We start from the raw sequence: 23,943 nt of genomic DNA, 5'->3' as shown, positions 1-23,943 counted from the left end.
CGAGTCCACTCCCATCTTTAAATGAATTGTGAGTCTACCCTCTAGCCACTAATTGGTCAGATGACCGCTTCCCACACAGTGCAGGGTGTGTGTGACCCACAGCCTCCCCCCGCAACCCCCACTTGACCTCAAAGTGAAAATCCCAAACCAAAACCCAAAATTCTATCCTAAATTGCCAGCATTTTGATTTCTTCTTGGTGTTCAATGGATGTTACTGGTGCTGAGTGAGAGACAGAGCATATTCTTTGCATCTTGAAAGATAAGCTAACTTCTGGACGCTAGAAAAATTGAATACCCATTTGCTATAAAAAGCTCTGATTTTACACGGGACCAATTCAATTATGTTCTTAACACAGTCTGGCTTGAAACGATGAAATTCTGTCAAAAAATGACATCTATGGATTTGAGACCATATTGCCTTTCATATGTACTGAGTGCATATGCAACTTCAATCATATCTGGTTCCAACAAAGACAGCAATTACAGTGCTTTAGAAATCAGGATGGCTTATCCAGTTTTAATCCATTTCAACTCATGAGTACATTCTACAGTAGAAATATAATGGCATTTAATTCTTCACCAATAAGGAGAGCTGAACTGATTGCACTTTCAAATGCTGCCGCAGGCACAATGCATGGACACTCGCTGCACCTCTCACTGCCCATAAACCATGTTTGTATTGTGAAGTTGGGCCTTCGGTAACATAATGTATCTTCTTTCAGTCCAGTCTCAGGGCTGTGGCAAATGTTACTGTGCTGTTTCAGAATTTTCCTAATTCCCCAAGGATCCAATTAAAAGAATAATCACACACATTTAAAAATTGGGTCTGTTAGTTATCCATGAAGCGCTACCCTTGTCTCAGCACTGTTGTTGTGCAAGTCGCATACTTGCTTGGTATCTGAGCTCCACTGGTTTTTTCACAATCACTGACTTGGTTTTGCCCTTTTTGTCGCTAATTCAGTCTTTCTTTCACTTTGATTACCTGCAGTGAATGTGAAAATATCACCATGTGCACATTTGGTGTATTTAATTTAGATTTGTGGTTGATTGGGGTGGGTTGAATAAATTGCTTGCATAATCCTTGCTTGTTCCTATTGAATCTTGGAGGACAGGTGATTTTAAGTGCAATAGACTGCAAATCAACATAATAGGTTGAAGTACCTTGTGGAAAATATCAGTTGTTTTCATAAAACCCACTTTTTGTTTAGTAATTGCAAGTGGCTCTCCTCCAAGGTCATTCACAGAGGATTTTACTTTTCATGGACAGTAAAATCAGGTGGGATAGAATATAGTTAGATCTTGTCTCATTGGATTGGCTATGTTAAAGTTACAAATAATACATAGATTTTATTGCAAAAGCACAGGTATGCATATTTTAGTCTGTAAGCATCATTGCCTAATAGTATAATTGCAACTCTTCTGGGCCAATTAGAGACTAATTGCTTTCAGCATGTCAATTAGAGGTCAGGTGAAGGACATTTCTCTTCACATTGGCAATGATCGACTTTCCCCCTCTCTCATAGAAGAACATTAATTTGTGTGTGTGATGTGAAGCGTGACAAAACATACGAGAGGATGATGGAAATTAAATGTAGTCTCATTTATTATCACAAGATACATTTATTAATTTTGTGGAAAAAAATCCCAGTCTAAATACAATACATTCCTACAATAATTGACCTACATATAATGTGTATAGACTATAATAATGGATTAAAATGCTTGCAGTATGGAACTTCAGATTACATATGCAATACATTTACAATGAAGAGGAAGTGGGTTTCTTAAGCAGGGCAAGGAGATACTAAAAGATAACACCATGAATGGCAGAAGAGGTAATTTTCCATTTTCAAATTATGATTAAGTACAGAAATTCTTTGTAACTTGTGCCCTGCTGAGTAAATAGAACCTTTATGTGGGCATCATGAAAAAATATATGATTAATGCTTACAAAGTTTAATATTTAAAAGAAAATGTACCTGATATTTTCAGTTGTGTGGGTGTAGTTGTTCATTGTGTCTTATGTGGAGTTCGTGGTTCTCAAGAAGACTGGTTGACTTTCTGTATTTGAGAAATTAGCTTCTTTTCCTCTGGCATGTAATGTATTCCCTTACTTGAATACTGGTAACTGCCCAAAAGTCAATGTTAAAAGCAGAATTCTAAAATAGAGAACAAACTTCCTCCTGGCTCAGAATATTTGGTGTTTGATAGTAAATTAGAGCCACAGGCTTGGGGTTCACGAATGAACACAGGCTGTGAGCCATAAACTAAACATACTCCCGCGCAGTTAATGAAACGTTCATTTTTACAGAAGATGACTAGAATGATGTTCAGAAGGTGAAGTGTGTGATCTTTCTTACAGTGCTCTTAGAGGAAAGTGGAACGTTTGAATTCCTTATTCCAACAGAGCCATTAACTGACAATTTTAAAATTGTCGCTGACTGGATACAAAAACCTGGGCATTTTGAGGGAGGGACAATTAATGAGTCTGGAATATACACTCTAGTCTCTTATGCCACATGCCTCTTATACCATCCCGAGCATGCGCCGAACCCACCAGGTGCATGGCATGATAGTGCGGCAGATGACACGGCAACCTCGGTAGTAGTAAGGATATGGCATGTAGCCGCCTAGTGGTTCACAAACTCGCCGGCAGTGTTGGTGTCCACGGTGACATACAGCACAACAGAATCCTTGATGGTCAAGCATATCGAAGTCGAGGCTATTCGCCTCCTGGAAAAATATAAACATAGTCAATCTTCCCTGCTTTTGGAAGAGTATGAACACCAGTTTGCTTTTGACAATCCATATATAGAGAAAGGGAATACCAATGTAACACTTGGGTCTGCACCACTTGGTGTCAATTTTTTCCATTATAAATTTTTAATATCCACATTTATAGAAGGAAATGCCTATGCAAACATATCATCCTCTTATTAAATTCTCCCATCAGTGGTAGAACCTTAGTTTCGTGCCTCCCAGGTCCCTGACCGATATTGCAAAGAAACTACCAACCTGCAAACAAACTTCGCTTGTTGCATTCTGAATTACTGTATGTGCTGGGAATATATTAAATAAATTTAATTTACATTGTATATTAAATATCGACGGCAGCTTGGGATCTCCTTACAGCCGCATTCGGATTGCCATTCTCCTCCTACTTCGATCCTATCTCATTCGACTTTCCAACACAAGCCAGGTCAGACCTATGCAGAGCAGCAAGCTCCTGAAGTCTTCAGTCGAGCACTGCTGAATTGGAAGCAAGGAGGCCATTCCCAATTGCCCCCCTCCCCCCCCCCCCTGCCGATTTTACGGCATTGGCGTCGAATATTTGGGGTCATGCCAGGGGGATGGAGCTGATGGGCAGTCGGGAAGTAAATATGGGAGGTTGGGGATGTGGGTTAATTGGTGATGGGGGTGGGGGGGTGGAATGAGGTGAGTGTCAGCCAGTTGGAGGTAGGGTGTTTTGGACAGTTGGGTGGTGGTGGGTGATGTTGGCTAATTGGGTGTCGGTGTCAACCAGTTGGGAGTGTTGGACATTTGTGGAGGGGGGGGGAGGGAGGCGAGATGGGGGGGAGAGAGAGGAGGTGGGGGTGGGGAATAGGGTGGGCGTCAGCCAGTCTGGGTAGGGGGAGGAATGGTAGATGTCAACCAGTAGGAGTTGGGGATTAAGCCAATTAGGGCGATGTTGGCCAGTCATTCCAGAAGGTGGTGGGGGTCAGGTACCTGGGGTAGGGAGGCAGTTATAGAGTTGTATAATGCAGAAGGGCCCTTTGGCCCATCGAGTCTGCACTGACAATGACTACCGCTGAAGTTACGCTAATCCCATTTCACAGCACTTGTCCTATATCCTTGAATGTTATGATGTTTCATGTGCTCATCCAAATACTTTTTAATGGTTGTAAAGTTTCCGGCCTCCACGACCTTCCCAGGCAGCGCATTCCAGATTCCCACCACCCTCTGAGTGAAGTTTGTATTTCTTAAATCTCCTCTGAAACATCTGTCCCTCACCCTAAAACTTTGCCACCTCGGGATTGATTTCTCAACCAAGGGGAACAACTGATTTCTATACCCCTCACACACTGTCAAAGTGTAAACTCAGAGATTACTCTACTCTCACACACTATCAAAGTGTTGTGGGGGAATTAAAGTGATGGACACAAAATGGTTGCCTGGCACACAAAATGGTTACCTGGGAAGGCATGATGTGGAGATGCCGGCGTTGGACTGGGGTAAACACAGTAAGAGTTTTAACAACACCAGGTTAAAGTCCAACAGGTTTAGTTGGTAGCAAATGCCATTAGCTTTCGGAGCGCTGCTCCTTCATCAGATGGAGTGGAAATCTGCTCCATCTGACAAAGGAGCAGCGCTCCGAAAGCTAATGGCATTTGCTACCAAATAAACCTGTTGGACTTTAACCTGGTGTTGTTAGAACTCTTCCTGTGTTTACCTGGGAAGGGACATTAACAGGCACTGGCTTTTAGCACAGACAGTTACTTAAAAGTTAAAACATGCAGGATCCGAAATGCTGCAGGAAGCTGGTCAGAGCTTGAGGGACTTTAGATAAGAGCAGACCCAGAACAATGAGTCTGATAATGTCAGCCACAGATGGGGACATAAATGCATAAATGTAACAAGATCAGCCACTGAATGTATAGATCGAAACCAGTCATTGATAGAGGACATAACTGCATAAATGTATCCATTCCATGTACAATGATGTGTTGTTAACTGTCCATGTCCGCACCTGTCTGCTTGTAACGATGTGTTAACTATCGATGTCCGTATCTGTCTACTCAACTTGTAACGATGTGTTAACGGCTAATGTCCGTACTGCCTATTGTCTAAAAGGTATAAAAATGATCAACTACCATCGTGTAATTGAGAAGGTAGCTGCCAAGTACTGCGGAGTACCAGTGCTTTCTCCCGAAGCTTCGTGTCCGAAATAAAACTTTATTGTTGAAACCTCCAAGTCTGACTCCGGTGGTAAATTTCCCACAACAAAAGTGTAAACTCAGAGATTACTGTACCCCTCACACACTGTCAAAGTGTAAACTCAGAGATTACTGTACCCCTCACACACTGTCAAAGTGTAAACTCAGAGATTACTGTACCCCTCACACACTGTCAAAGTGTAAACTCAGAAATTACTGTACCCCTCACACACTGTCAAAGAGTAAACTCACAGATTACAGTATCTAGCAACTGGTTCCTAGAATTACCATCATATTATCATATCAATACATATTCAGCTTTTTTGACCCACCCTATTCCGTTATTTTAATGAAAGGGTGGAATTTTCTCATTTTTTTCGAAGTATCAGGCTCTGACTGAAAACCAGCACGTTAACTCTCCAGCTGCACCGCTGAGGTTTTAGTCCAGACCTTGAGCCTCTCTGAAGAACAAAAATGAGTGGGCATGGTATTTGCCGTCACTCAGGCCGGGTGGGCCCCGATAGAGCTGGCAAGGCCGGCTCCACAGAGATCGGGTGCCGTTCTTAAAGGGTGCCCCGATCAGCACCAAAGTTCAACTCTTTCCCCCCTCGCCACCCTCCACCGCAGAGGAAGCCTGGTAGTGACAGCCTCTGCAGAGCACTAGCCAGGCATGTCCCTCTCCCCTCAGGGGGCTGTATTTATATTTGCGCACCTGGGGGAACCCCTTGACTGAATCATATCTTGTAAACCTCACCAACGTGTTTGACTATTCAGTGAGGGGGGTTCATATGGCGGGGGTGGGGGTGGATAATTACATTGAAATATATTCACTAAAATGAAGCTCTTGCCCTTCGTGGGCATAAATCTTGTGACATCACCGACGAGGGGTGTGGAAAATCTCGCCGGTGAGAATCACGTTTCCCGACTCTCTCCATATTTTCCGCCTGCACAGCCATTCTCTCCAATGGTGACTGCGGGCTAAAATTCACCTTGAAAATGTTAAGCGCATGTGTTAATATTATCAAAAGTAATTCCTAGTCTTAGATGATGTATGACTGTCTTTAGGTTTATCTATGTAAGGAATTAGTCATTGTGGAAGTGGGCAATGCAGTGAGAGGTTCGAGTAGAACAATTTCAGAGGGACAAAGCTTATCTAGTCATCTTCATTTTTCCTTCAATTTGTCTTGTCTGCACACAAAACAACATAGCACAAGCCAATCTAATTTATATCTAATGAGACAGTTGAGGGTCCCTTTATCTGTTTTGAAAATGATAGAAAATAGCATTATCTTCGAGAACAGTTCATCCATTACTTTCCGCTGGTGATTTTTCTTTCTAAAAATTATTTTTTAAATTTTATTTTGGTGATCTTTTGACTGATGCATTTAAAAAAAAAGCCAAGGTTGCTGATTGGTTTGATTTGCTCTTGACTTGAAAGTAAAAAAATAAATAACCGTTCGGAAAAAAACCCAAATATGATTGAATCAGGTTTTGCTCTGATGTTGGTGAAATATATCTGTCAAGCCATGGTGCTTATCTTTCCCAGCTTGCATCAAAAGAGCTATAAATCATGTTTTTATTCAGTGCACAGCATTCATGAAAGAGAGGCATTTTTTTCAAGAGTGAGTTCTCTATCTAGATTCCAATTTCTTCAGCATAGGTCCTCGTCTTTATTTCATCAATATTATATTATCATCGATATTATTACATCAATACCGGGGCGGCACGGTGGCACAGTGGTTAGCACTGCTGCCTCACAGCGCCAGGGACCCGGGTTAGATTCCTGGTTTGGGTCACTGTGTGGAGTTTGCACATTCTCCCTGTGTCTGTGTGGGTTTCTTCCAGGTGCTCTGGTTTCCTCCCACAGTCCCAAAGATGTGCAGGTTAGGTGAATGGGCCATGCTAAATTCTCCCTCAGTGTACCCGAAGAGGCACCAGAGTGTAGCGACTAGGGGATTTTCACAGTAAAGTCATTGCAATGTGAATGTAAGATTACTTGTGACTGATAAATATACTTTATTTTACTTTACTTTGTTGCTGTGTTCTGCTGAATGTTCGCCTCTTGTCCCTCCAAATGTGCTAACTTACCACTTTCCTCCTCCTCACACCATCACTGTGTTAAAATGAAGCTCCGACCAGAACAACATGGGAACAGGAGCAGGCCATTCACTCCCAAGCCTATTCAGTGTTGTTAATTAGTTAATTTGCTTTTAGTTTGTTCAAAAGGGTATAAAGGGACACTTTGATTTGACAAGTTTCCATTAAAATTTTAATTTTGTCACAATAGAATTATAAGGCTCCTCGTAAAGGGGTGAATCAGTGGGTAATTTGTTTAGAGGTCCCAAAAAGTGTAAAAAGCGAAGCAGCCTAGGGCCATTTTAGTCTGAAAGTACCCGATCTCATCTGATCTCAGAAACTACGTTAACTCAGCCTTGGTTACTATCTGGATGGGGGGGCCACCTGCGAACTACATACAATAGCAGTCTTTCAAGTCCAAGTAGCTCAATGGTCTCAGGGCTGGAAGGGCCAAGGTTCAAGGCCCACTTCAGGACTTCATGTGACCACTTTTAAAGGGGCTGGAATGCATCATCTCCCCCAAAATGTTATTTTAATTTGATAAGTTTCCCTTCAGTTTAAAGACACCTCTAAGGCATTGATCTTTAGTTGATTCATTCATTGTTTGTTCAAAAGGGTATGGAGAGAAGCACTGGCACTGGGGGTGGATTGTAGAGTTAGGAGCTATACACTTCGCAATAAAACCTAAAGCTGAGTGAAGATTGACTTTTGATCTCCTTCATCTATTGGATGTGAAAAGTTTAATAGCTATTAAATAGTGTGTCTGGCTTCAGTGTCACAACTTCCTGAAATCTATGTGCTCCTCAAATTCTGGTCCATCCCCAATATTAATCACTCCATTTAATCGGTGGCCATTCCTTCAGTTGCCTCATTTCTCAGCTTTGGCATACCCTACCTACATCTCTTGACCTCTCCACCTCATTTTCCTCCTTTAATACATTTCTTAAAAAACCTCTTTGACCAAGCTTTCAGTGATCTAACCTAATATCACCTTACGTAGCTTGTCATACTTTGTTTTACAATGCTCCCGTGAAGGACTTTGGAATGTTTCATTACATTTAAGGAGCTATGTATGCATAGGACGATGAAGCCACTGTGATATAGTGTAAGGGAGGCGATAGTCTAGTGGTATTATTGCTACACTATTAATCCAGAAACACAGCTAATATTCTGGGGGCCTGGGTTCGAATCCTGCCACGGCAGATGGTGGAATTTGAATTCAATACAAAATATCTGGAATTAAGAATCTACTGATGACCTTGAAACCATTGTTGATTGTTGGAAAAACCCATCAGGTTCATTAATGTCCTTCAGGGAAGGAAATCTGCCATTCTTACCTGGTCTGGCGTACATGTTCCTCCAGAGCCACAATAATGTGGTTGGCTCTCAACTGTCCTCAGGCAACTAGGGATGGGCAATAAATGCCGGCCAGCCAGCTATGCCCATGTCCCACAAATGAATAAAAAAAAAGAGTTCCTCACTCATAGTCATCCTTTGCCAACTTGTGATCCAAATCTACCAGAGAATGGTTACAAACATTATGTATGTTCATAGAATATGCCTTATCTTTACCAAATTGAACATCCTTTGATATTGCATTGTTAAAGAAAACTTACATGTTTGATGGGGATCTTTGATGGAGTTAATCTCAGGTGAGCAGTATAAAATAGCTAAATTGACATAAAAGCTACATGACATGAAAATGGCTGCAAATTTGAATTATTGCCAATATGTCTTAAATAAGCAAAGCCTTCAGACTGTGAGAAACTGGGACATGGGCAGAACCTCCAGGTCCACGTCTAGACTCTTAACTTCTTCATGGATTGGACCTTTATAAACTGTGGTTGCTTCTAGAGATAAAGAATCATAGAATCCCTACAGAACTGAAGGAGGCCATTTGGCCCATTGAGTCTGTACCAACCACAATCCCACCCAGGCCCGACTCCCATAACCCTCCTTTAGCCTGCTAATCCCCCTGACACTAAGGGGCAATTTAGCATGGCCAATCAACCTAACTCGCACATCTTTGGACTTTGGGAAGAAACTGGAGCCCCGGAGGAAACCCATGCAGACATGGGAAGAAAGTGCAAACTCCACACAGTGACCCATGGCCGGAATTGAACCTGGATCCCTGGCGCTGTGAGGCAGCAGTGCTGATCACTGCACCACCATGCCGCCCAATGGTTTGATTTTTACCAACACAATAAAACAGAGAACAATTAAAGACATCGTAAAATAAACTGATTCTTTAAAAATACTGACACTTAGGGCCCTATTTTATCATTTTAATTCTAAGTGCTGGGCGGACTTGAAACTGGGAGTGTTTCAGATCCGACCTTTAGACCCGTTCTCAGGCGCCCCCATACGCACTCTGCCTGAAAAAATATCAGCAATTCTAAATCATGCTGCACAAGCCTGTGGGCGAGGTTAACGAGCCTGAAATCCTGCAGCTCCGATCGGCGCCTCCAACTGCGCATGTGCAGAAAAAAATGATAGAATGCGGCTCCCCTACCACATCGCTCCCAGGCCGGATAATGCCTCCCCCTGGCCCCCACAGACATTGCCCCTCTCCCACAACATTACTGACCCCTTTATCCCTCCACCCCAACCGCTACCCAGACGGATCCCGGGCCCCTCCCCCCCACCGATCTCAGGCAGAGTGGCAGAGGACCCACCCTTACCCCCCACTGATCACAGGCAGAGTGGCAGCGCACCCCCCCTTCCCCCTGACTGATCACAGGCACAGTGCCAGCGGAACCTCCCTCTGCCCCTTCACTGATCACATACAGAGTGGCAGTGGACCCCCCCCCTTCCCCCTCACTGATCTCTGGCAGAGTGGCAGTGGACGCCCCCCCCCCCCCCCCCCCCCAAAAAAAACCGATCTCAAGCAGAGAGCCGTCGGACACTCGGCACTTACCTCCTCACTAACTGGAATGCCCAAATCTGACTTGTGTAGAGCATGTCTGTTTCGCACCGAATCTGGATGGGCGAACACGGTGGTAAAGGGGGAAGTGCCGGTAAGGTTGGGTGTGCAGCCCAATATGTCAATTTAAATGCATGCAAATGCATTTAATTGGCCGTCGCACCTGTTTTGGCGCGGTCCCGTTCGCAGCAATTTCAGACCTTGGTAAAGGGGGAACCGGCACGGAAGCGGGCGCGCGTCGCGCTACTTGCCTCACGCCCGACTTCACCAAATTTTCGTGCCTGAAAACAGGCACAACTTGATGGTGAAGTCAGGCCCTTAAAGTCTAAAGTTTATGTATTAGTGTCACAAGTAGGCTTACACTGCAATGAAGTTACTGTGAAAATCCCCTAGTCGCCACACTCTGGCACCTGTTCGGGTACACTTAGGAAGAATTTAGTATGGTCAATGCACTTAACCAGCACGTCTTTCGGATTGTGGGAGGAAACCGGAGCACCCAGAGGAAACCCATGCAGACACGGGGAGTATGTGCAGGATCCTCACAGACAGTGATCCAAGCTGAGAATCGAACCTAGGTCCCTGGCGCTGTGAGGCAGCAGTGTTAACCACTGTGCCACCATGCTGCCCACCATGCCACCATGCTGCCCAAGACATATTCAGTGGGGGAGGAGTGTCTATAACTCCTGCAACAACCACCTTTGTGGCCAGGCTTTTGATCACTTGTCTTAACATCTTCATAAATGGTTCAGAGTCAAATTTAGTTTTATAACATTCCTGTAAAACATATTGGGATGTTTTACAATGTTAACGGTGCTACAGTATAGAAATGCAAACTGTTGATATTTACACCATTTTTCAGCTGGTCTCAGGCAAACGAAGCCTGTGGAATCTCAGGGCGCTTTAGTCTAAACCTTTGCGAGCTTGAATTTTTAATGGAATTGCTCAGGCAAAGATTGCCACGCTATGTAATGCAAAATGAGAGCATTCTTCTCTCCCTGCTTGTGAGGTTGGAAAGCAGTACATTCCACTGGCACTCCTCAAATCTGGCAATAAACTAAGATGCTACCTTTATGGCAAGGGAAATAATTTTTACTGAAGTGCTTGTGAGTCTTATTTTTCACTGCTATTGCAAAGAGGCAATAGATTTCTCTCTGAGGTAATTTTAAAAGATGGTTGTTTAGAGCAATAATAAAGAACAATAAAGAAGAATCAGTTCCTTAGCAAAAGGTTTTAGCAGCACTCATTGAACTGCGCTCATGCTTCTCAACTGAGTTTCTTAATCAAGAATCCAAGTAAATCTCATTCTTATGCTAAAAGCAAGGCTTTTTCAAAATAATGTTAGATTTGAGGGGTAGAGAAATGTCCGTCCAGGATAGATTCTTGCTGATGAGATTGTGATGGGATGAAAATAAAATCACTAGAAGCACACAAGTGTGGTCTAACATCTCTCAGAGTAAGTTACATAGGAAGAACAAATTGTCATGTATGAATCTCAGCACTTAGCGATGGTGGTGCAGTGGCAATATCACTGAGCTAGTAATCCAGAAGTCGAAGCTAATACACTGGGTCCATGCATTCAAATCCCATCACAGCAGCTGGTGAAATTTTAATTCAGTTAATAAAATCTGGAATGCAGAGTCTCAGTAATGGTGAATGTGGCAGCTAACATTGACTGTTGTAAAAACCCGCCTAGTTCACTCATGCCACATCAGAAAGGAAATTTGCCACCTTATCTGGTTTGGCCAACAAGTAACTCCAAGATTCACAGCAAAGTGGGTGACTCTTAACTGCCCTCTAAAATTGGTGAGCAAGTCACTCAGCTAAAGGCAAATTAGGCACATGCGACAAATACTCGCCTCACCAGCAGTGCCCTTATCCTGCGAAAGAATAAATTAAAAATAGGATGCTCAATTTTTCATAAAATGCATGTGAAAATGGAAAACAGTGGGGGAATGTTTCCCTTAAAAATAATCAGAAACTTTAAATTCAATCAAAAGACTGCAGGATTAAACTCGTCGCAGCAGCAGGCAAGGCAATGAGTAACTCAAAAGCACATTCAATTAAAAACAATTGACTGGAAAAGAATGAAGGAATTAAAAAGTGACCAGGAATTCAATTAGCATAAAATGATCATCAATTCAGCCTCCAAACGATTATTATAGTCGAGTAGTAGGATTTGATTTAACTTGGATTGATTCTATTTAATTAAAGAGACACTGGTGGGGAAATGGGTTTGTGCAGTGTCACAGCTGGGAGCACCGGGCAGACTGAAATTCTGCAGGCACAGGCAGTGAAGTGGGCTGCTACCTGCATGTCATCCACAGCTCTCTTCACTGACGTCAATGAAGAATGACACATGGATTGCGCAAGAGGCAGCACTAAGTGACCAAGTTTCTCCCCCACCGTCTCCAAATACACACTTGAGAAAACATATTTTTGCCTCGAAGGTGGTGTGCTATTTGTTTATATCACAATATTAACAATTGAAATACAATAACATGATTGTATTGTAGGTGAGCACAAATAAATATCAAGCAGTTCTAAGACTATGTCCCTTTAATATCCAGCCTTGATGCACAGCACAGCCTGATGTATAGCAGGCGGGTGGACTATTGCTGTTGTTGGAAGGGGAAGCTATCCAGGAGTAAGGCTTTGAGTACTAGGGCTTAGCTAAAAGTAGCTAGAAGGCCAAGATTTAAGGGACTGAAACTTGTGAATAACTGAAGATATCAATGCCTTATTATTCTATAGGTTTTCATTTAAAGGGCCTGTTATGATGGCCACAAAGGTCATGGGGGATTGTTGATAGGTCTCCCCATGGGCTTTGTGGAGTCTAAGCTCCCTTATTGAGCAGGCGGAGGCTTACCCAAAAGGAAGCATTCAGTGGGGGTTTTTAAACTTGTCACTTCACCCGCACCAGTGTTCTAGATGAGATGGTGAACAATCTAGCTGCGAGTCATTCACAACTATCACTATACATCAAAAATTGGCAGGCCTGAAATAAGAACTATGGCTAACAGGGAGAAGCCTCATTCTTGGTACAAAATATCAGGTGCTTGGTAACAGGAAACTGATGAATTACTACATTGGTGATGAGACATTTTTCTTTTCCATTTCTCTCCTTCGGACAACCTCCATAAATTAAGAATCTTCTCTGGTGAGAAAGTGCAACTATGCCTCTTTTTGGGAAACATGAACCCTCTGACACCAGCGAGGAAGTCTGGGCGCAGTATACTGAGCGCATGTGATAACTTCAATGCTAATAACATTGAAAGAGTCAGAAAAAAAAGGTTAACAGCATGTGGGGCCCCGACTTCCAATGAGGAAAAAGTCTGACTTATCTGGGGTGCCCCTGACTCAAAAACTTTTAATGATTGGATTTGATTTATACAGTGAAAAGTATTGTTTCTTGTGCGCTATACAGAGAAGCATACTGTACATAGAGAAGGAAAGGAGAGGGTACAGAATGTCATAGCTAGGGTGCAGAGAAAAATCAACTTAATACGAGGTAGGTCGATTGAAAAGTTTGATGCAGCAGGAAAGAAGCAGTTCTAGAGTTGGTTGGTACGTGACCTCAGACTTCAGTATCTTTTTCCCAATGGAGGAAGGTGGAAGAGAGTATGCCCGGGGTGCGTGGGGTCCTTAATTATGCTGGCTGCTTTTCCGAGACAGCGAGAAGTGTAGACGGAGTCAATGAATGGGAGGCTGGTTTGAGTGATGGACTGGGCTTTGTTCACGACCCTTTTCATTTTATTGTGGTCTTGGACAGAGCAGGAGCTATACCAAGCTGTGACACAACCAGAAAGAATGCTTTTTATGGTGCATCTGTAAAAATTGGTGAGTGTTGTAGCAGACATGCTAAATTTCCTTAGCCTCCTGAGAACGCAGAGGTGTTGGTGGGCTTTCTTAACTATAGTGTTGGTGTGGAGGGACCAGGACGGGTTGATGGTGATCTGGAGATTTAGAAACTTGAAGCTCTCAACCGTTTCCACTTCATCTCCATTGGTGTAGACAGAGGCATGTCCTCCACTATACTTCCTGAAGTCAATGACTATCTCCTGCGTTTTGTTGACATTGAGGGAGAGATTATTGTCGTCGCACCAGTTCATCAGATTCTCCAACTCATTCCTGTATTCCTTCTCATCATTGTTTGAGATTCGACCTACTATGGTGGCGTCATCAGCAAACTTGAAAATAGAGTTGGAGATGAATTTGGCCACACAGCAGTAAATGTATAAGGATATAGTAAGGGGCTGAGGTCACAACCTTGTGGGCCACCGGTGTTGAGGAAGATCGTTGAGAAGGTACTGTTGTCTACCCTTACCGATTGCGATCTGTGTGTTAGGAAGTCTAGGATCCAGTTGCAGAGGGAGGAACCAAACCCCAGGCCACGGAGTTTGGAGATGAGTTTTGTAGGAATAATGGTGTTGAAGGCTGAGCTATAGTCAATAAATAGGAGTCTAACGTAGGTGTCTTTGTTATCCAGAAGTTCCACGGTTGAGTGTAGGGCCAGGCATCTGCTGTGGACCTGTTGTGGTGACAGGCGAACTGTAGTAGATTCAGGCAATCTGGGAAGCTGGAATTGATTCGTGCCATGACTAACCTTTCGAAGCACTTCATAATGATGGATGTTAGGGCCACCAGATGATAGTTATTATGGCATGCTGCCTGGCTTTTCTTTAGTACCGGGATGATGGTCGTCGTCCTGAAGCAGATAGGGACCTCAGTTTAGAGTAAGGAGGTTAAAGATGCCTGCGAATACGCCAGCCAGCTGGTCCAGGCAAGATCTGAGTGCTCGTCCGGGTACCCCATCGAGGCCAGTCACTTTCCGTGGGTTGACTTTTGAGAAGGCTGATCTGACATCTGCGATGGTGACCTCGGATATGGGCTTGGCCAAAGTTTGTAGGGTGGAGGGTGTGCTCTTGCTGACCTCTTGCTCAAAATGGGCACAGAATGTGTTGAGCTCATTGGGAAAGGGTGCATTGGTGCTGGTGATTCTACATGCCTTCATCTCGTAGCCTCATGTCTTGCAGAACTTGCCATAGTCGGTGGGAATTTGTGTGGCTAGCCTGGGACTCTAGTTTGGTCCTGTACTGACTTTTGGCATCTTTGATGGATCTCCATAGGTCCTATCTGGATTTCTTGTATAGGTCACGGTCACCAGACTAGACCGCCTTAGACCTGGACTTCAGCAAGCAGCGAATATCCTTGTTCATCCATGGTATCCGATTGGGAAACACACGGATTTGCTTCATTGGCACAGTCTTCTACACACTTACTAATGAAGTCAGTTGCTGTAGTGAGCTTTAATGAGCTATAGACTTGGTCAAAAGCCACTACAACCCGAAGCCCTCTGTAATCTTCCAGAGATACTGCTTCAGTATGACTGGGTGAATTCCTTGCGAACCTGTCACTGAGTTCTTAGCTAGGTTGTGGAATTTCAAATCTCCAAATATTGCAAATTTGGACTGCCTCGCAATGAAATATTGTGAGAGAGATTGGTTTACAAGCGGCTGAGGTAACCTGTTTAGACTACCGAGTATTCTCAGATTGTGAAAGAAGGGTTGGTGGTTGTTTTTAGTGTGAAAACTTTCCATCAATACGTCCATGGTAGATTTAGATAGTTACTGAACATAAAACCTTATTGGGCCTTTTTTTAAAGATGACAAAACATTTCCCTCATCGCCTCTGCTCAGATCCAGCACTGGGACATGTTATTGGCGGCCTACAAATATCTTCTCGAACACTGCCCTGGAACCCAGATAGCTAATGCTGAGGCACTAAATTGCTTCCCATTATCCACAAGTTGAGCTCTTTTACCAGCATTTGAAGAAGTCACAATGACCCTGAATTTTTGGCAACTTTGCCAGTGTCAGCAAGGCTGATTAAAGCCGGGAGCCAAAGAGATCCAATCCTATCTAAAGTTAAGCATGTGATCCTGAACAGGGGATTCCAAGGACGACCCTCCAAAGAAATGAAACCCTACCTCAGTAAGAAAGATGAACTTAGTGTTGAGGATGGGATCATTCTTTGGGGGTACCAAGTAATTGTTCTGCCCCCAGGACAACATCCAATATTAACAAAACTATTGTTAATAGTTCCAATAATGAAGGAGCATCAATAATGAAGGTGCTGACTAGGAGTTATATCTGGCGACCCGATCTTGACTCTGCTTCACCAAGTCTGTGATGCCAATGTGATCTGTGCCAGGAAAATCAAAACCTCCTATCCCGAGCCTCCCTACACACATGGGAGTGGCCTTGCAGGTCATGGGTTTGTGTACATGTAGACTTTGCATGTTTTTTATTATGGTGGACACACTCTCCCAGTGACTGGAGTTGCACTGCATGCATTCCACAACTTCCCAGGCTACATCATGAAATTACAGCAAAGCGTCAGTGTATGTGGGATGCCAGAAGTCCTGGTTTCCAATAATGGCATGGCGTTTACTAGCGGTGATTTCCATAACTTTGTGCTCTCCAGTGGTATTCAACATGTCGGAACTACACCTTAGCACTCGTCGTCAAATGGATTGGTGGAACAGGCACTTCAAACTATCAAAAAGGTAGGAAGCAATCGGTGGCGACCATGGAGACCAAACGGGTATGATTTTTGTACAATTATAGGACCACACTGTACTCAACAGGTGTTGCCCCAGCAGAGCTGTTTATGGGATGATGGGTTCATACCAGTTTAAGCCTACTATTCCCAAACATGGCTGGGAGGGCAGAATTCCAGCAAGTCAACCAGAAGAGAAATCATGATTTTGCAAGGACAGAATTTTTTCAACGGGTGATCTGGTTCTTAAGAGAAACTTTGGTGATGGCCCCAGTTGGGTCCCTGTGTTGTCATGGAGAACAGTAAGAAGTCTCACAACACCAGGTTAAAGTCCAACAGGTTTATTTGGTAGCACAAGCTTTCGGAGTGTCACTCCTTCTTCAGGCAAACTGTGCTTACCCCATGTCCAACGCCGGCATCTCCACATCATGTCATGGAAAAAAACAGGACCAGTGTTGTATAAAGCCAAAGTCGAGAGTAACCTTGAGGAAGCACTTGGATCATCTCAGAGCCAGGGAGTCCATACCAATCTATGATGTTGGAATTGTATAAAACACTGGTGAGGCCACAATGTTGAGTATTGTGTGGAGTTCGAGCCACCATATTATAGGAAGGACATAATTGCTTTGGGGAGAGTGCAGAGGAGGTTTACAAGAGTGTTGCCAGGGCTAGAAAATTGCAGCTATGAGGAGCAATTGGATGGGTTGGTGTTATTTCCCTTAGAACAAAGAAGGCTGGGGGCTGACTTGATTGAGGGATACAAAATTATGAGGGGAAGAAATAGACTGGATAGGATAAAATTGTTTCCCTTGGCAGAGAATTTTTGACGGTAAGAAGTCGAACAACACCAGGTTAAAGTCCAACAGGTTTATTTGCTAGCAAAAGCCACCAGCTTTCGGAACAGGCTGTCCCTTCGTCAGATGGGTGGGAGTTCTGATTACAAACAAGGCACAAAGACACAAACTCAACTTACATGAATAATGATTGGAATGTGAGTCTTTACAGCTCATCAAGTCTTAAAGGTACAGACAATGTGAGTGGAGGGAACATTAAGCACAGGTTAAAGAGGTGTGTATTGTCTCCAGACAGGACAGCTAGTGAGATTTTGCACATCCAGGCAGGTTGTGGGGGTTATAGATAGTGTGACATGAACCCAATATCCCAGTTGAGTCCTCATGTGTGCGGAACTTGGCTATCAGTCTCTGCTCAGCAACTCTGTGCTGTCGTGTGTCGTGAAGAACGCTTGGAGAACACTTACCCGGAGATCTGAGGCTGAATGCCCGTGACCGCTGAAGTGCTCCCCAACAGGAAGAGAACAGTCTTGCCTGGTGATTGTCGAGCGGTGTTCATTCATCCGTTGTCGTAGCGTCTGCATGGTTTCCCCAATGTACCATGCCTCGGGACATCCTTTCCTGCAGCGTGACAGGTAGACAACGTTGGCCGAGTTGCAAGAGTATGTACCGTGTACCTGGTAGATGTTGTTCTCACGCGAGATGATGGCATCCGTGTCGATGATCCGGCACGTCTTGCAGAGGTTGCTGTGGCAGGGTTGTGTGGTGCCGTGGTCACTATTCTCCTGAAGGCTGGGTAGTTTGCTGCGGACAATGGTCTGTTTGAGGTTGTGCGGTTGTTTGAAGGCAAGAAGTGGGGGTGTGGGGATGGCCTTGGCGGGATGTTCGTCTTCATCAATGACATGTTGAAGGCTCCGGAGGAGATGTCGTAGCTTCTCCGCTCCGGGGAAGTACTGGATGAAGAAGGGTACTCTGTCCACCGTGTCCCGTGTTTGTCTTCTGAGGAGGTCAGTGCGGTTTTTCACTGTAGCGTGTCGGAACTGTCGATCGATGAGTCGAGCGCCATATCCTGTTCTTATGATGGCATCTTTCAGCGTCTGGAGGTGTCTGTTGCGATTCTCCTCATCTGAGCAGATCCTGTGTATACGGAGGGCTTGTCCGTAGGGGATGGCTTCTTTAACGTGTTTAGGGTGGAAGCTGGAGAAGTGGAGCATTGTGAGTTATCCGTGGGTTTGTGGTACAGTGACGTGCTGAGGTGACCGTCCTTAATGGAGATGCGTGTGCCCAAGAAGGATATCTCGGCACTCTACACCAGCGTCCCCCACAATGATGGCATTGCTGCAACTGCCTCAGTACTCAACGCCGACAACTGCCAGTTTCCAGATGCAATTTTACAACTCATCCACTTCATCCTGGACCACAATGTCTTCACCTTCAACGACCAGTTCTTCATCCAGACACATGGAACAGCCATGGGGACCAAATGCGCACCTCAATAGGCCAACATCTTCATGCACAGGTTCGAACAAGACCTCTTCACCACACAGCTCCTTCAACCGATGCTATACACTAGATACATCGATGACATTTTCTTCCTTTAGACTCATGGTGAACAATCACTGAAACAACTCTATGATGACATCAACAAGTTCCATCCCACCATCAGACTCACCATAGACTACTCTCCGGAATCGGTTGCATTCTTGGACACACGCATCTCCATTAAGGACGGTCACCTCAGCACCTCACTGTACCGCAAGCCCACGGGTAACCTCACGATGCTCCACTTCTCCAGCTTCCACCCTAAACACGTTAAAGAAGCCATCCCCTACGGACAAGCCCTCCGTATACACAGGATCTGCTCAGATCGCAACAGACATCTTCAGACACTGAAAGAACAGGATATGGCGCTCGACTCAGCGATCGACAGTTCCGACACGCCACAGTGAAAAACCGCACTGACCTCCTCAGAAGACAAACACGGGACACGGTGGACAGAGTACCCTTCGTCGTCCAGTACTTCCCCGGAGTGGAGAAGCTACGGCATCTCCTCCGGAGCTTCAACATGTCATTGATGAAGACGAACATCTCGCCAAGACCGTCCCCACACCCCCACTTCTTGCCTTCAAACAACCGCACAGCCTCAAACAGACCATTGTCTGCAGCAAACTACCCAGCCTTCAGGGGAACAGTGACCACGGCACCACACAACCCTGCCACAGCAACCTCTGCAAGACATGCCGGATCATTGACACGGATGCCATCATCTCACATGAGAACACCATCCACCAGGTACACGGTATATACTCTTGCAACTCGGCCAACGTTGTCTACCTGATACGCTGCAGGAAACGATGTCCCGAGGCATGGTACATTGGGGAAACTATGCAGACACTTTGACAACGGATGAATGAACACCGCTCGACAATCACCAGGCAAGACTGTTCTCTTCCTGTTGGGGAGCATTTCAGCGGTCATGGGCATTCAGCCTCTGATCTCCGGGTAAGCGTTCTCCAAGGCGGCCTTCACGACACACGACAGCGCAGAGTCACTGAGCAGAGACTGATAGCCAGGTTCCGCACACATGAGGACGGCCTCAACCGGGATATTGGGTCCATGTCACACTATCTGTAACCCCCACAACCTGCCTGGATGTGCAAAATCTCACTAGCTGTCCTGTCTGGAGACAATACACATCTCTTTAACCTGTGCTTAATGCTCCCTCCACTTACATTGTCTGTACATTTCAGACTTGATGAGCTGTAAAGACTCACATTCCAATCATTATTCATGTAAATTGAGTTTGTGTCTTTGTGCCCTGTTTGTGATCAGAACTCCCACCCACCTGACGAAGGGACAGCCTGTTCCGAAAGCTAGTGGTTTTTGCTACCAAATAAACCTGTTGGACTTTAACCTGGTGTTGTTAGACTTCTTACTGTGTTTACCCCAGTCCAACGCCGGCATCTCCACATCAGAGAATTTTTGAACCAGGGGACATAGATTCAAGATAAGTGGCAGAAGGTTTAGTATGGACATGAGAGAGAACTGTTTTACGCAGAGGGTAGTCAGTGTCTGGAATTCGCTGCCTGAGTTGGTGGAAGAGGTTGAGACCCTAAACTCCCGATCTGCACCTTTAAGTGCTGTAAGGTACAGGGCTTTGTGCTGAGTGCAGGTCAGGCTGGCATGGTCAAGATGGGCCAAATGGCCTCCTTCTGTGCTGTAACAGTTCAATGGCAGGTGGTAATGTCAGAAAAGTTTGCTGGTCAGCCAGAACCTGCAGAAGGCAGTGACAAACCACTACAATATCATGCCAAGTATAACCATGGACCAAAACATGGAAGTTCATGATTGATAATGGTAGAATGTACGACATTGAGTGAGTTGTGTACTTGCGACAGATAATATTGTTCAATCCTTCCATACCTTCCCTTAATAGATGTTCCATTATTATTTTAGTAATAATTATTTCCCATGCTTGCCTCTGACTTCTGCCCCATCCTTGCTGATGGAGGAGTGTCAGTCTATAGGGTGGAGATGCCTCTATAGGAGGCTACTGGAGAGAGGGTGGAAAATTGCAAAGAGGGCGGCGGCGAATCATGCGAAAGTCTCTCTCGTGTTGCAGGGTTATAGAGAGAGCGAAGAGGACTTTTTAAAAATGTAAGCAGTTCCGATCTATCCAGTGGTTTGTCACCTCAGAGATAAATATTCATTGCGACTATCCGGCGAGGTAGAATAAAAAGCCCAATTCGAATGATTTTATCAGTCACCAGTAAATGGCCCAGGGCCTTGTTGATAGTACGTATGCATTTTTACTCGACAAACTACAAAATGCAGCACACAGTTATATAAGTGGAGCTGTGTCCAAGGCCTAATTGTTGTAAATAAGTAAATCCTGAATTCAATTGAAGGTAAACTCGGGTATAATTGATTCTATTTAGATTGGAGAAGCACAAGTCTTTCTTCAGCTCAGAAAGCTGACAGAAAAATAATTGGTTACTTCTCTCTCTGTTCTTTTGAAAGATTCTTTGCACACCGCAACAAAATGCGAAGGACCTATAATATACGTTGTAAATAGGAGCCTAGGCACGTTGACTATTTTTAAAAAAACTTTATTCGTGTCACAAGTATGCTTCCATTAACACTGCAATAAAGTTACAGTGAAAATATGCCAGTCGCCACCCTCCACCCTCCTGTTCGGGCACACTGAGGGAGAATTTAGCATAGCCAATGCACCTAACCAACACGCCTTTCGAACTGTGGGAGAAAACCGAAGCACCCGGAGGAAACCCACACAGACACTGGGAGAGCATACTCCTCCACACAGGCAATGACCGAAGCTGGGAATCGAACCCGGGTCCCTGGCGCTGTGAGGAAGCAGTGCTAACCACTGTGCCACCGTTCATATTTCCAATCAATAAAGCTAAGAAAAGAGTTCAGAATTTCCCTCCTTCCCTTCAAGGCAGTAATTTATTTTCGCTTATGGTTCCAAGGGCACCAGTAGTTTTCCATTGTTATTACTAATCAATGGTCACTGTCCCTTGTATAGGCCTGGCTTGTCGTATAGTGAGGTTTAACTGGAAAAGGATAAAATCTTAAACCTAAGGATGAATGATTTTTTTTCTGTTCCAGCCAGGGGAAGATTGTGAGCTGACACTCCAGTTCAGGAACAGGTCAGTTATGCAGCCTCCATTACTACCTTGATTGAGATTCTCAGAAGGGAATATGAGGCCAGCTTACACAAACTTGGCTTGTATTCCCTTCAGTACTGAGGGATGATCTAATTGAGGTGTTTCAAAATGATAAGATTTGATCGAGGATTAAAAGCAAAACTATTTCTTCCAGTGGAGGCATAGTCTTATAATTACAGTTGGGACATTCAGAAGTGAAATTAGGAGACATTTTTTCCACACAAAGAATAGTAGAATCTGGAATGCTGTCCTCAAAAGCCTGTGGATGCTTGGACAATGGGGAAGGGGTGGCGTAGTGGTATAGCCAATGGACTAGCCATCTAGCGTAAAGCTCTGGTGACCCGGATTTGAATACTGCTATGGTATAATGTGACATCTGATTTCAATAAAAATCTGGAATTGAAGGTCTAATGATGACCATGAAACTATCAATGGTCATAAAAACCTTTCTGGTTCACTAGTTCTTTGGGAAGGAAACCTGCCACCCTTATCTGGTCTGGTGGACATGTGACTCCAGACCCACAGAAGTGTTAACTCTTAAATGTCCTCTGAAGGGCAATAAATGCTGGCCCATTAGGTTAGACGGATTGGCCATGATAAATTGCCCTTTAGTGTCCTAGGATGTATATGTTCAGGGGATTGGCGGGGTAGGAAAAAAATAAAGTTTATTTATTAGTCAAAAGTAAAGCTTACATTAACACTGCAATGAAGTTACTGTGAAATTCCCCTAATCATCACACTCCAGTGCCTGTTCAGGTCAATGCACCTAACCAGCACGTCTTTCAGAGGAAACCCACGCAGTCACGGGGAAAACATGCAAACTCCACACAGTGACTCAAGCCAGGAATCGAACCCGGGTCCTTGGCACTGTGAGGCAGCAGTGCTAACCACTGTGCCACTGTGCTGCCCCGGTTATGGGGATAGGACCTGGTATGATGCTCTATCGAAGAGGTGATGCAGACCCAATGGCCCGAATGGCGTTCTTCTGCATTGTAGGGATTCTATGAAATGCTCACACCCCATGCAAGTTTTAAAAAATTGAACATTTAAGATTAAGACTAGAATAAACCAGGGTGGGTAATGGAGTTGAGATACAGTTGAGCCATTGTGTGATTGAATAGTGGAGCAGGCTGAATGTCCTCTTTCTGTTCCTATGGGTAGGATTCAGGAAGTTCCTGACCTGAATAATTTAATGCATTACTCTGTGCCTTTTACCCGATGAGCTACAGAAGAAGTGTGAGATTAAGCTAAATTACTTTCTCACAAAGTCAGCTAAAATATATGAAAAGAAGAATAATTCCTTCCTTGAAAACTAAAATCAAATAAAGTAAAATGTGACCTTGTGACTGTGACATTTGACAGACATTGATGATTTGTAGAAAACCTTAGAAAAAATGACTGAGGTATATTCTGACATTTAGCTCCTGTTGTCATTCCCTGCAGGTACCTCCCGCATGTCCTGTGCTCTGCAATTGAGCCAAACCCTTTGCATTAATTGAGGCATGATCTAACCCATGAAATAAGCTGGGATAACTTGCCCCGCGAGCAAACGCTGAACCCTTTCATTGTAATCGGGTTGGAGGCCCATTTTGTCTCGCCTCACTTCAGAAGATGGTTCACATCAGTCATGGCAGATAGTTCAGTACTAAGCTGAAATCTTCAAATTGGTTTATTTATGGGTTGTTCTTTGTAGCAGGAGGGAACTTAAAAAAAGTGATGAAATAAGCAGCAGTCTGCAACCAGTTCACACGGAATTAAATGATGAGTGTAGCCAGCTATGATCGTTTTTAAAGCCTCATCATAGAACTTGGGGGACTTTGAAGATAGTAATTTTAATTTCTTAGAGAAACAGTAGGTTTAGTCTGCAGGATTCATGTATTGTGTTTATGGCCAGGCTAAACTGACGTGGCTCAAATTAGATGGTGCCCATCCGGTTTACAGTTGGTCAGTTCTTAGGAGATGAGAAGTTCAAT

The 23,943-nt window shown here is 44.2% G+C and overlaps 1 protein-coding gene across 1 annotated transcript in view; it reads right to left on the bottom strand.

The window, feature by feature from the left end:
* Positions 1 to 1,581: 1,581 nt before the first annotated feature.
* tnmd (tenomodulin) overlaps positions 1,582 to 23,943 on the bottom strand; it is a 154,929-nt gene continuing 132,567 nt past the window's right edge. Inside the window, exon 7 of the mRNA XM_078210393.1 lies at positions 1,582 to 2,733. Coding sequence (XP_078066519.1) covers positions 2,527 to 2,733 — 207 coding nt within the window. The 3' untranslated portion in view covers positions 1,582 to 2,526. The remainder of the gene's footprint in view (positions 2,734 to 23,943) is intronic.

This window comes from Mustelus asterias, chromosome 4 (genome assembly GCF_964213995.1).
Source record: "Mustelus asterias chromosome 4, sMusAst1.hap1.1, whole genome shotgun sequence".
Classification (NCBI taxonomy): Eukaryota; Metazoa; Chordata; class Chondrichthyes; order Carcharhiniformes; family Triakidae; genus Mustelus; species Mustelus asterias.
The sequence above is the reverse complement of the archived record's forward strand: the minus strand, read 5'-3'. Positions and strand labels throughout refer to the sequence as shown.